Below are 13,820 nucleotides of genomic sequence, written 5' to 3'. Positions count from 1 at the left end.
CCTCCCAATTGAGATAATTTGTGATGAGTTGGACCACATAGTGAATGAAAAGCAGCCAACAAGTGCTCAGCCTATGTGGGAAGTCCCTAAAGACGGTTGGAAAAAGCATTTCAGGTGAAGCTGGTTGAGAGAATGCCAAGAGAGAGCAAAGCTATCATCAAGCCAAAGGGTGGCTACTTTGAAGAATCTCAAATATAAAATATATTTTGATTTGTTTTAACACATTTTGTTACTACATGATTCCATGTGTTTTTTCATCATTTGTATGTCTTCCCTATTATTGTTCAATTTAGAAAATAGTACAAATAAAGAAAAACCCTTAAATGAGTAGGTGTGTCCAAACTCGACTGGTACGTGTTTCAGCTTACACCACACATCAACAACCGTGATTCAATCATAGCTATTAGGGCATTTATGGGAATATACACCGTTATAAGAATAAAGTATACTGATAAGTAATTTTAAAAATGCTTTAACCTCTCCATTTGTTCCACTCTATAGGACGGTATGTGGGCCAATCCAGGGGCTTTGTAACAGCTTTAAAACAGCTTATTCCAGTCTCTGGTCGCCTCCATGAGATGCCGCTGGCCGTGGCCAATCCACTCCTCTTGGTTCTTGAAGAGTCGACCACAAAACCAGCAGGCAAACATTGATGACCTCTCTGTACCTCTAAATGAGGACTTCACCACCTCATACTTTTTCCTGCTAGACTTTCTAAACTTCAGTTTCAACAGAAATCGCTCTCGGACTCTGCTTTTTGAAGTCTTAAGTCTGGAGCCACTGCTTTGTGACGAGGGACATTTAGCCTTGGAGCTTTTCCCCAGAAGTCTGGCTGGGCAGAGTTCAGCCAGAGCTTGAACTGTGTTTTGAGACAGTACCACCTTGGAAACAGCACCTTTGTACCTGCTGACGGACCTCATGATACTGGCCACTTCAGGAATGTCTGTATCAGGATGGTTGAGAACAACTACCGGCTGATTTCGGCGAGGGCACTTAATCTCTTGTAGTGAACTGAATGGATACAGTCTCAGTGTCCTCTCTGCATCTTTGGGTACAGGCTCCCAGAGCAAGGGAGACCCTTTTTCAGTTACCGCCTTGCTCGAGAGCCTCCTCGCTTTAGTCAAGTGCTCTGGGAGTTCATCACACAATGCTTTCCTGCGCCTCTTCCTTTGACTTAGCTGGCGACCTGGCCTTGGGTCAAGGGGGGATTTATTCAGACCTACGTCCGTTATCTGCCTGACCCTACCTTGCAAGTTGGATTGGGGGGAAAGAAGATTTGAGAGCTGTGAGGCCGTGACAGGGTTGTGGGAGGCATTTTGTATGGATATCAGTTTTTTCACTCCGGATGAGACTTTATTTGATGACATCAGAAAACATGGCATCTGTGTGGAATTTGTGGCCAGATAAATGGGCTTGTTGGCTGAGGAATGTGCACCACCAGAAAGGAACGCGCTACCATTGGCAGTTCTGACTATCTTATATACAACTTTATTTCCCCTACTTTCATTAGGTTGACCTTTCTGGTTCACAGACTTCCCATCAGGACTATTCATAAGCATCCCTGACTTAGCGGTAGAGATATACCTAACCAAGAAGGCTTGTTGCCCAGTGTGCAATGCAGTGGATCTGTTCACTGAGTTTGCAGACATTGCCAGAACTGGACGGGACAAAAGTGGAGACTGCGAGCTTAAGCGTGCCAATTTGCTACCAGCATTGTGGGGGGCCTGACCTACAGGGACTGGCCTCTGGACTAAGTAACAAGTCTGCGGTGACTTTATGGTATTTTCTCCAGTAGAACTATGTGCTGCACCTGACAAGACAAGAGGACCTTTAAGAGCTGTGCTGTTGACTAGGTAGTGGCTTGCACTAGTGCTAGATCCAGGCTGAACAGTAGACAACAGCATATCACCTTTTTCACTAGCACCTACAGTCTGTCCTAGAATGCTGAAACTTCCTCCATTGAGGGTGAGTGCCAGCCCTGTGGTTTTATTCTGTCTTTCAATTCCTGGCTTAACATAGGACACATTGATATGAGGAGTAGATTTGGTTATCAGCTTGAACCCTGGGTTGCCTTGGAGCTGCACAGGTACAGCATACCGGTTCTTTGCAGTCTGTAACAACATCTGCTGCTTTCCCTCTGCTGTTTTAAGGATCCTTAGCATAGTCGTAGGTGGCTTGACAGAATTGTGGCTGGCAGCTGAGCAGCCTATTCTATCTTTTTCAAGCTGGTGGCTAATGATAGCATCCGAATGCTCCTCCAGTATGCGACCCAAGACAGCCAAACTACTTATGCTCCCTGTTGCCCTTTCCAACAAAGGAACACACTCCTCCATTTTTACAGTAGGTTGGACTTGTGTAGACCCAGAGTGTCCATGATTTGCCTTCTCAGTTTCCACTGGGGTGGCCAGATCCTCTACAATAGCTATGCACTCGTCGACCTCAACGCCACGGTCTGACACGCTTTCCATTACATTCTCTGTCTCCGCTTCCCCATTTCCAGACCCCTCATCTGGAGGTTGTGGGGATGCAGCCAATGTCAAACTCCATTCTTTCATCCAAACACTTTCATCCTCTGTCGAAAGCTCTGATGGATTTTTACAAGGTTGTGTTGAGTTGGAGGAAATGCTTGATGTTTCCTTTGAGTAATTATGAAAACTAAAAAACTCATGGTTAGGAGAATTCTTATTTTCAGCATTAATATCAGCTGGGTGTGACTCCAGTTGGGCCGTCAGATCTGGCGATAAAGTTTCAGTTTTAGCAGCCACACTGGAATGAATCTTATCGGACGTAGAATCAGAAGGATCCATCTCCTTGATAACTGAATGAGTCTTCTCAGCAGTATCATTAGAAGGTTGGATGTCACCAGTCATGGGTTCTGAGGGAGTCTTAGGTTTGTCGTTGGAGGGTAACGTCTCTCCTTTGGGCCGAGACGAATTTCCATTGATGGGGTCACTGATCTTATCAGCAGTAGCTGTACTCATGTCACCAACTCCAAGCATGTTGATTGTCTCTTCAGAAACTGGTTTGGGAAGCATAGTCTCATAAGCTGATTCAGAAGGCATGGTATTATGTGTGAGTATTTTGGCTGGAAGGAGCTCCACAGCAGTCACATTAGGGCTTGAATAAGCAGACATTTTGTCTGCTGTATTATTACTCAGTTTACCGTTCTCAATCGTGGAGTGATCTGACTCTTTAGTCATTGGAGAAACTGCCAAGGAAGGAATCTGGTCACCCTTAAACGTATGTTGTTTATCAATCCTCTGCTCCACTGTGTGTTTTGCTTTCTGTGCTAGTTTCTCCAGTTTGGGCAATGTCTCCTCAATGCTAACGTCTTCTTCCTCTGGCTTCACTTGTACTGAAATTGCAGCATCGCTATCAGTCCCTGAGGGGCTTAGAACAGCCAAGTAAGGGGAGCTAGTATTTTCCCCATTTTCAGCCGTGTCTGAGCATTTACTTCCATCAGAGGTAGTGCCTATCATTGGGCAGTCCACTTCTTGCTCTGTAGATAAAATGTCATTTTCTGCGGAGAACTCTGGCTTTGCTGTTGGTATAACTTTGAGAACTAAATGCTTTTTACCGTCAACCATCTTGAAGCCCATTACTTTTGTAGTACAGTTAGGTGGAATAGAGATTTTATTTTTGACCATGAGAACAGTTAGTCCATTGGAGTTGTTGGGGTTTAGGGTGTCAGCCCCATAACTGTCAAAACCTTCCTGGTTCTTTGGTGGTGGTATAGATGATACTGCCTGGGAGTCAATTTGTTGCTCATTCTTAAGAGCGCCTTTGAAACATTTCTTACTGTCCTTTTTCACGCCTACAGCCCTTTCATGAAACTGTTGGGATTCCTCCAATGTTTTCTCTGGTTTCAGCACCCTTCCATTTTGGTTATGTAAACCCACTCCAGGAAGAGAATTCAGTTTTGACATCCACTGGGATTCCTTTGATTGACCACCTGCAGCAAGACTTTTCTTCAGCAGGAGTTTTAATCCTGGAGAGGAGTTTACCAGGGTATTGTTGCTGTCCTCCGTTGCTCTCCATACATTTATTGTCTGCCTCCTCACCATGAACAGTTACCATGTGCTTTGTGAGGTATTCTCTCCGTGCTGTCCCATATCCACAGACCAGACACGTGAGGGGGAAGGTACCCGAGTAGAGTTTTAGGTGCCTCTGGTGCTCACCTCGGTTAGAGCTCACATGTTGACATTTCATACATTTGAGCTGGCTCTCATTGTGATGATGGATGTGCTGCACAAATGTTCCTGCGTCAACTGTTGAAAATTCACATTTTTCACAGTGAAAGTGGCCATTCTGGCTGTGAGACATGATATAGTGTCTAGTGAGCAGGAGGAGAGAGTACTGTACATCATCATTACAGATCTCGCATGTGACTAAAGTGTTCCTGTGCCCAATCCTATGGCGCTGAAGTGCAGGGAACTCATTTGTGGCAAAGCCACACAAGTCACACGGATACGTCGGCAGGGTTCCCTTGTGGGCCACCTGAAAATGTTTGAGGAGGTCATTGGGGCTGTAGGTAGCTTCACCCTTACACTCTGAACACCCAAAGCTAAGTATTTTCCCAGAGAAGACTGCACCCTGCTGTATTTTACATGGGGACTTCATAGATGCTTTTCTGTCTGTCTTGTAACTACCCGACTCTTCAGATGTTTCATCGGGGTCACATTGGTCACTACATGGCAACACAGAAGTTTGACCTGCCATCTGGTCTGTGTGGTCCTTTGTGGATTCCTTTTCTTCCTCAGCCTCCATGATGTCATCATGGCTTTCAGCGGGATCATCCTGTGTCATCAGGTTCTCTTCCATGCTTCAATATACAGGCTCCTATGAACAAGAGAAACGAGTGTCACAAACATGCAATCTACCAGCCCAAGACATCTTCCTCACTACGGAAACCGCCTTTGATTGAACAGTCAGTCAATCACAACTTGGGTATTCTGACTGACCTTGCAAATCAGGCATTGGTGTCAAAGGAGAAATTGTGTGAAAACTAAATCGTCACAAATGTGAAAAATAAATTGTAAATCTGGTTTGTGGACAAAAATAAATGGTTACTTACTTATTGACTATGATTTATGTCTGCGGTATGCGTGTATGCCTACATTTTGGTCATCACTATTTACCACAGCTACAAAGTCTTAAACCTGAATATTCTACAAATTATCTTCTTAAAATCTGTTTTTAAACCTAACCGTAATCACACTGCTAAACGTATGCCAAGAAGCAAAATGTTTGTTTTCATGAATTTTTACAGAATAACCTACTTACAATTTGTGGCTGTGGTAACCCTATGCTTTGTGTAGCATTTAGCAAAGATGCTAATGTAGCTGATGTGAAATAGCTAGCTAGTTAGCGGTGGTGCGCACTAATAGCGTTTCGATCGGTGACGTCACTCGCTCTGAGACCTTGAAGTAGTGGTTCACCATGCTCTGCAAGGGCCGCGGCTTTTGTGGAGCGATGGGTAACGATGCTTTGTTGGTGTCAGTTGTCTGTGTGCAGAGGGTCCCTGGTTCGAGCCCAGGTTGGGGCGAGGAGAGGGACAGAAGCTATACTGTTACACTAATGATAACCATCTTCTGGTAGAGATGGAAAGGCATTCTCAAATGTTAACTAGAAATTAGCTAGCCTATGCCTAACCTGGCAGAATGATAGTGATTATTTGCATCAATCCAGTGGCCATTTGTTTTGCAAACACTGCAATCACATCACAACCGCTACAGAAACATAGCTAAACAAACATTAATTTGCTGATGCACACAATACATTAAAAGGGTAACTGCACACCAAAATCTACATTTCTTAGATTTTTCCTAGACCTCCAAGGTAGTTTCCAGATGTTTTAAGTCCACAACAATGCTTAAAGCACAACAAAATTGGATGTTCTTCTAGTAAACAAAATGTGTGTTTGTGTGACCAAAAACCTTAACCTGGGAAAAACAAAACAAAATTGAAAAAAATAAATGATTTTTAAATTACATTCAAACAGGTGTACACTTAACCTTCTAACGGTCGCCCCAGCGTGAGTTGTTTTATGCACGTGATGTCAGAATGCAGTTTAAATTTAGGGGTGTTCCGCCTCAATAATTCACATAGAAGTAGCCCATTTAACTGTTCAAACTATTTAAGTATGGGGCTTTACTAAGCCGGACAAACTTCTCTCTTGTCCTCTCTGGGAGGAGAGCCTAAGCACTTCCCCACTGTTTCCGCAGAACAAGTACGCAGACTGGCACATTATCTGGCTGGTGCTCGCATTGCCTTCATGGTTGTTTTCCTTACAAATAATGACTTAGGAACGCACACATTTCAAATCAAAGCAAGTGCCTTATTTTCTATATATTGTGTTGTTTCTAATGTTAGCATACAGTATGCATACATGCATGTATGCATGTATGTATATATGTATGCATGTATGTACAGTGGGGCAAAAAAGTATTTAGTCAGCCACCAATTGTGCAAGTTCTCCCACTTGATGAGGCCTGTAATTTATCATAGGTACACTTCAACTATGACAGACAAAATGAGAAAAAAATCCAGAAAATCACATTGTAGGATTTTTTATTTATTTATTGGCAAATTATGGTGGAAAATAAGTATCTGGTCAATAACAAAAGTTTCTCAATACTTTGTTATATACCCTTTGTTGGCAATGACAGAGGTCAAACGTTTTCTGTAAGTCTTCACAAGGTTTTCACACACTGTTCACAAGGTTTTCACACACTGGTATTTTGGCCCATTCCTCCATGCAGATCTCCTCTAGAGCAGTAATGTTTTGGGGCTGTTTGCTGGGCAACACGGACTTTCAACTCCCTCCAAAGATTTTCTATGGGGTTGAGATCTGGAGACTGGCTAGGCCACTCCAGGACCTTGAAATGCTTCTTACGAAGCCACTCCTTCGTTGCCCGGGCGGTGTGTTTGGGATCATTGTCATGCTGAAAGACCCAGCCACGTTTCATCTTCAATGCCCTTGCTGATGGAAGGAGGTTTTCACTCAAAATTTCACGATACATGGCCCCATTCATTCTTTCCTTTACACGGATCAGTCGTCCTGGTCCCTTTGCAGAAAAACAGCCCCAAAGCATGATGTTTCCACCCCCATGCTTCACAGTAGGTATGGTGTTCTTTGGATGCAACTCAGCATTCTTTGTCCTCCAAACACAACGAGTTGAGTTTTTACCAAAAAGTTATATTTTGGTTTCATCTGACCATATGACATTCTCCCAATCTTCTTCTGGATCATCCAAATGCTCTCTAGCAAACTTCAGACGGGCCTGGACATGTACTGGCTTAAGCAGGGGGATACGTCTGGCACTGCAGGATTTGAGTCCCTGGCGGCGTAGTGTGTTACTGATGGTAGGCTTTGTTACTTTGGTCCCAGCTCTCTGCAGGTCATTCACTAGGTCCCCCCGTGTGGTTCTGGGATTTTTGCTCACCGTTCTTGTGATCATTTTGACCCCACGGGGTGAGATCTTGCGTGGAGCCCCGGATCGAGGGAGATTATCAGTGGTCTTATATGTCTTCCATTTCCTAATAATTGCTCCCACAGTTGATTTCTTCAAACCAAGCTGCTTACCTATTGCAGATTCAGTCTTCCCAGCCTGGTGCAGATCTACAATTTTGATTCTGGTGTCCTTTGACAGCTCTTTGGTCTTGGCCATAGTGGAGTTTGGAGTGTGACTGTTTGAGGTTGTGGACAGGTGTCTTTTATACTGATAACAAGTTCAAACAGGTGTCATTAATACAGGTAACGAGTGGAGGACAGAGGAGCCTCTTAAAGAAGAAGTTACAGGTCTGTGAGAGCCAGAAATCTTGCTTGTTTGTAGGTGACCAAATACTTATTTTCCACCATAATTTGCAAATAAATTCACAAAAAATCCTACAATGTGATTTTCTGGATTTTTTCTCTCATTTTGTCTGTCATAGTTGAAGTGTACCTAATATGAAAATTACAGGCCTCTCATCTTTTTAAGTGGGAGAATTTGCACAATTGGTGGCTGACTAAATACTTTTTTGCCCCACTGTATGTATGCATGTTTGTAATAGTGCCTTGCAAACATATTCATCCCCCTTGGCGTTTTCTCCTATTTTGTTGCATTACAACCTATAATTTAAATTAATATTTATGTGGATTTCATGTAATGGACATAAACAAAATAGTCCAAGTTGAAATTTAAAAAAAAAGATATACTTGTTTCAAAGAATTCTAAAAAATCTAAAACTGAAAAGTGGTGTGATCATATGTATTCACCCCTTTGCTATGAAGCCCCTAAATAAGATATGGTGCAATCAAGTAACATAATTAGTTAAATAAAGTCCACCTGTGTGCAATCTAAGTGTTATATGATCTGTCATATGATCTCAGTATACATGCACCTTTTCTTAAAACCTCTTTGGGATAGGCGGGACGCAAATGTCTCAACTGGCCAATTGCCAGGGAAAATGCAGAGCGCCAGATTCAAATAAAATACTATAAAATTCTAACTTTCATTAAATCACACATGTAAGATACTCAATTAAAGCTAAATTCGTTGTGAATCCAGCCAACGTGTCAGATTTTTTAGATGCTTTTCAGTGAAAGCATAAGAAGCTATTATCTGATGATAGCACCAGCAGTAAACAAAGGGATTAGCATATTTCAACCCTGCAGGAGCTACACAAAATGCTGAAATAAAATATAAAACATGCATTACCTTTGACGAGCCTCCTTTGTTGGCACTCTAATATGTCCCATAAACATCACAATTGGTCCTTTTGTTCGATTAATTCCGTCCATATATATCCAAAATGTCCATTTATAAAGCGCGTTTGATCCAGAAAAAAAAGCTTACAAAAAACGCAACATCACTACAAAATATTTAAAAAGTTGCCTATAAACTTTGCCAAAATATTTCAAACTACTTTTGTAATACAACTTTAGGTATTTTTAAACATTAATAAATCGATCAAATTGTAGACTGGTCTTTCTGTGTTCCATACAGGAATGAAAACAAACCAGCGATACTTTTCACGTCTTTCGCAACTCTCAACAGTGTACCCAGTTCCTAGTTGGCCTACTTATTTATTGCCCAAAGGAATAACCTCAACCAAATTCCAAAGACTGGTGACATCCAGTGGAAGCGGTAGGAACTGAAAACAGGTCCTAAGAAATATCCCTTGGCAATGACATCTCAGGGAACAGAGAGAGGAAAATAAATAATTTTGAACAGTTAGTCCTTGGGGTTTTGCTTGCTACATAAGTTCTGTTATACTCACAGACATAATTCAAACAGTTTTATAAACGTCAGAGTGTTTTCTATCCAAATATATGAATAATATGCATATCTTAAATTCTTGGCATGAGTAGCAGGAAGTTTAAATTGGGCAAGCTATTTATCCAAAAGTGAAAATTCTGCCCCCTAGCCCCAAGAGGATTTATTAAAGGCCCCAGGGTCTACAACACCACTAAGCAAGGGGCATCCCCAAGGAAGCGGCAACATGAGTTGTGGAGAATTACAGATCAGGGTTAGGTTATAAAAAAAAATATCCAAAACTTTGAACATCCCACGGAGCACCATTAAATCCATTATTAAAAAATTGAAAGAATATGGCATCACAACAAACCTACCAAGAGGGCCGCCCACCAAAACTCACGGACCAGGCAAGGAGCGCATTAATCAGAGAGGCAACAAAGAGACCAAAGATAACCCTGAAGGAGCTGCAAAGCTCCACAGCGGAGATTGGAGTATCTGGACCACTTTAACTTCTTTGGGGTAGGGGGCATTTTCACGTCCGGATGAAAAGCGTGCCCAGAGTAAACTGCCTGCTACTCAGGCCCAGATGCTAGGATATGCACATTATTAGTAGATTTGGATATAAAACACTCTGAATGGTCTGTGAGTATAACAGAACTCATATGGCAGTCAAAAACCTGAGAAAAAATCCAACCAGGAAGTGGGAAATCTGAGGTTTGTAGGTTTTCAAGTCTTAGCCTATCCAATATACAGTGTCTGTGGGGTCATATTGCACTTCCTAAGGCTTACACTAAATGTCAACAGTCTTTAGAACCTTGTTTCAGGCTTCTACTGTGAAGTGGGAGAGATTGATTGAGTCATGGGTCTGCCAGAAGGCCACGTGCTCAGTCAGGCATGCGCCCGTGAGAGTTAACTCCGTTCCCTTTCATTTCTAAAGACAAAGGAGTTCTCCGGTTGAAACATTATTTTAGATTCATGATAAAAACATCCTGAAGATTGATTATATAGATCGTTTGACATGTTTCTACGAACTGTAATATAACTTTTTGACTTTGTCTGGACCTAGTGCTTGCGCATTTGTATTACTGTAATAAATGCGAACAAAAAGGAGGTATTTGGACATAAAATATAGACTTTATTGAACAAAACTAACATTTATTGTGGAACTGGGATTCCTGGGAGTGCAATCTGATGAAGATCAAAGGTAAGTGAATATTTATAATGCTATTTCTGACTTTTGTTGACTCCATAACATGGCGGGTATCTGTATTGCTTGTTTTGGTCTCTGAGCGCTGTACTCAGATTATTCCATGGTGTGCTTATTCCGTAAAGCTTTGTTGAAATCTGACACAGCGGTTGCATTAAGGAGAAGTATATATTTAATTCCATGCATAACAGTTGTATTTTCATCAACATTTATGATGAGTATTTCTGTAAATTAACGTGGCTCTCTGCACTTTCACCGGATGTTTTGGAGGCAAAACATAACGCGCCAATGTAAACATAGATTTTTGGATATAAATATGAACTTTATCGAACAAAACATACATGTATTGTGTAACATGAAGTCCTGTGAGTTCCATCTGATGAAGATCATCAAAAGGTTAGTGATTCATTTTCTCAATTTCTGCTTTTTGTGACTCCTCTCTTTGGCTGGATTTTTTTTGTGACTAGGTACTGACCTCACATAATCTCATGGTATGCTTTTATCGTAAAGCCTTTTTGAAATCGGACACTGTGGTGGGATTAACAACAAATTTAACTTCAAAATGGTGTATAATACATGTATGTTTGAGGAATTTTAATTATGAGATTTCTGTTTGAATTTGGCGCCCTGCACTTTCACTGGATGTTGGCCAGGTGGGACGTTAACCTCTCTACGCTAAGCCGAGAACACCATGCTTCACTGTGGGGATGCTGGTGGCAGCATCATGCTTGTGGGGATATTCCCCCCCCGCCATCGGCAAGGACTGGGAAACTGGTCAGAATTGAAGAAATTATGTATGGCGCTAAATACAGGGAAATCCTTAAGGGATTTGAGACTGGGGCAGAGGTTCACCTTCTGGCAGGACAATGACCCTAAGCATACTGCTAAAGCAACACTTAAATGTCTTGGAATGGCCTAGTCAAAGCCCAGACCTCAATCCAATTGAGAATCTGTGGTATGACTTAAAGATTGCTGTACAGCAGCAGAACCCATACAACTTGCCTTGAAGAATGGGCAAAAATCCCAGCGGCTAGATGTGCCAAGCTTATAGAGACATACCCCAAGAGATTTGCAGCTGTAATTGCTGCAAAAGGTGGGTGAATAGTTATGCACGCTCAAGTTCTGTTTTTTGTCTTATTTCTTGTTTGTTTCACAAAAAAAAATATTTTGCATCTTCAAAGTGGTAGGCATGTTGTGTAAATCAAATGATACAAATCACCCCAAAAAAATCCCTTTTTAATTATAGGGTGTAAGGCAACAAAATAGGAAAAATGTCAAGGGGGAGAATACTTTCGCAAGCCACTGTACTTTTTTGAAGGTTGTACTGATTATGATGAGCTAATGCTGTTTGTTGACATTATACAATGCATTCTGGGTATCACGTAAACTTCTGTCAGACCAAAGTTATGTTATAATAAGGTGAAGGAATGGTTCACGCATCTTTCAAGTAAACTTCCGGAAGTGAATGATCGTAGATGACACACCCCTTCAACATGCATACTGCAAACAGACCAAACTCATCTGGTCTCCTGTTATCTTTGGTTGTCATGAAAAAACAAACATAGTGGCGCGCGAAAACTACCCATCGTCGGATTACTACACATCGAAGTGTTTCTCTATTTTTATCAATGGTGAGCTCAACCGTGATGTGATGAACTGTGAATAGTAATTGCTACTAGCTAATTCATATTGTGCTTTATGTCAGCTGAGTGTTAGCTAAATATGACCACTTGTGTTACGTCAATCTTTCCACAGAGTTAGGACTAATATAGCCTACATTTTCCGGTTTGGATGATTGCGTTATGCTGTCGCTACTTCTGTGACTGTCTGAACATTGCATCCAAAAATAAACTGGTCACATTCATGACAACTTTGTAAGGACTGTTTGTGCAAAATATTTCTGTGAAAAAACAGTGGCCAGCTGAAACACTGACTGTTGCATCAATCAAAACTGGAAAGAGGTTTCAGCGTACCCTGTAGGGACCACCGTAGAATGATCACACCCGTTTGTTGGTACATGTCAAAGGGCTAAAAGGGCAATTCCACCACTTTTCAACCTCATATTCATGATCTCCAGCACCAAACCAGTGTCTACATGTGAAAACAGCATGTTTCTATGATCTGTGGTTAACAAGGTCATAAAAAAATGCTTCTCTGTGACATCACAGGATGGGATTTTCAAAACCTGCTGCTAGCCCAAGAGCAGGTATTTGCTTGCTCCCCACATCACCACAAATCTCAGTGTTTGAAAATCACGTTTTTTAAATTAATGTTTAAACTGATGATATTGTCAGATGTAACATTAAAAATGTATTTGTTTCTACAAAACTTAGAAAAGCGCCATTTTCACATATGTTGACACTAGTATTGTGCTGGAGATAATGAAGTTACCCTTTAAGTGACAGATGCCTGTTTTATTCACTTCAAATCATGAAATATATAAAATCAGTAACAAGATGGTAACTTTCCCATGAAGAAAATTATTTTTGTGGAAGAGGATTAAAGCGTTTTACTAAAGTGAAGCGGTGAGATATAGTCAAAAGGTTAACATTAAAATATCTGGTCTGATTACCCCACTATATCAACCTTGGAGTGTGGGGCAGTTACATCACAAATAACTACTCAGACTACTACACATTTAATCATGAAGGAATTTGAAAAGTTATCGGCTATTATTTTGGGAGAGAAATTTGATGGTGCATCTCGTGGAAGAAGTTTTAAAAAATTCAAAGTTGTGTTGAAAAATTGTGGCTGATGCATTAGAGAGCAACTTTTATTAATAGTTGATAGTAGCCTTCAGCGGAACAGGTTTCGACATTAACACTGGGGCAAGTCAAAAAAATATATCAGACAAGCAGAATATACATTTAAGTGTACATTGCTTTTTAAATCAACCGATTTCTGCAGATCGCATCAGAATATAATTATATTGCATTGAAAGGCGATCTGTCAATCACTTGCGGTCCCAAGATTAAAAGCTTTTGAGATCAAAGTGCTGATATTCCTTGCTAGTTATTGAGTTATTTACCCAGTTATAGCAAGTCTTGGGTCAGCAAACAGGGTTTGTACAGTCATGAAAATCCTGGAAAAGTAAAGATGTATGAGTCACCTGTGTGAGAGAGAGAGAGAGAGAGAGAGATTACAGCATGTAGGCTATAAAATAATAAGACAAACAGACAGACTAGATAGCTAATTCAAAACATATTGTGTAGCCTGGCTAGTTAACTATTTAGCATCTATTAATGTCATTGTCATGTCCGATGTCCTAAAAAAAACAGAATAACTGCAAATGAACGGGTGTGTTAATAAACCAAAGCTAAATACTCCTGTTGTAAACCGCCTCACAAGTGCTCAAAATTTGGCATTGAGAA

The 13,820-nt window shown here is 41.2% G+C and overlaps 1 protein-coding gene across 1 annotated transcript; it reads right to left on the bottom strand.

Annotated features, from left to right (window-relative positions):
- Positions 1-413: 413 nt before the first annotated feature.
- LOC139368290 (zinc finger protein 518A) lies at positions 414-13,542 on the bottom strand. The gene is given in 3 exon segments (XM_071107037.1): positions 414-4,010; positions 4,012-4,839; positions 13,478-13,542. Coding segments are annotated over 2 exon segments (4,281 nt in total). The 5' UTR covers positions 4,822-4,839; positions 13,478-13,542; the 3' UTR covers positions 414-539.
- Positions 13,543-13,820: the final 278 nt, after the last annotated feature.

This window comes from Oncorhynchus clarkii, chromosome 16 (assembly GCF_045791955.1).
Source record: "Oncorhynchus clarkii lewisi isolate Uvic-CL-2024 chromosome 16, UVic_Ocla_1.0, whole genome shotgun sequence".
Lineage (NCBI taxonomy): Eukaryota > Metazoa > Chordata > Actinopteri > Salmoniformes > Salmonidae > Oncorhynchus > Oncorhynchus clarkii.
The sequence above is the reverse complement of the archived record's forward strand: the minus strand, read 5'-3'. Positions and strand labels throughout refer to the sequence as shown.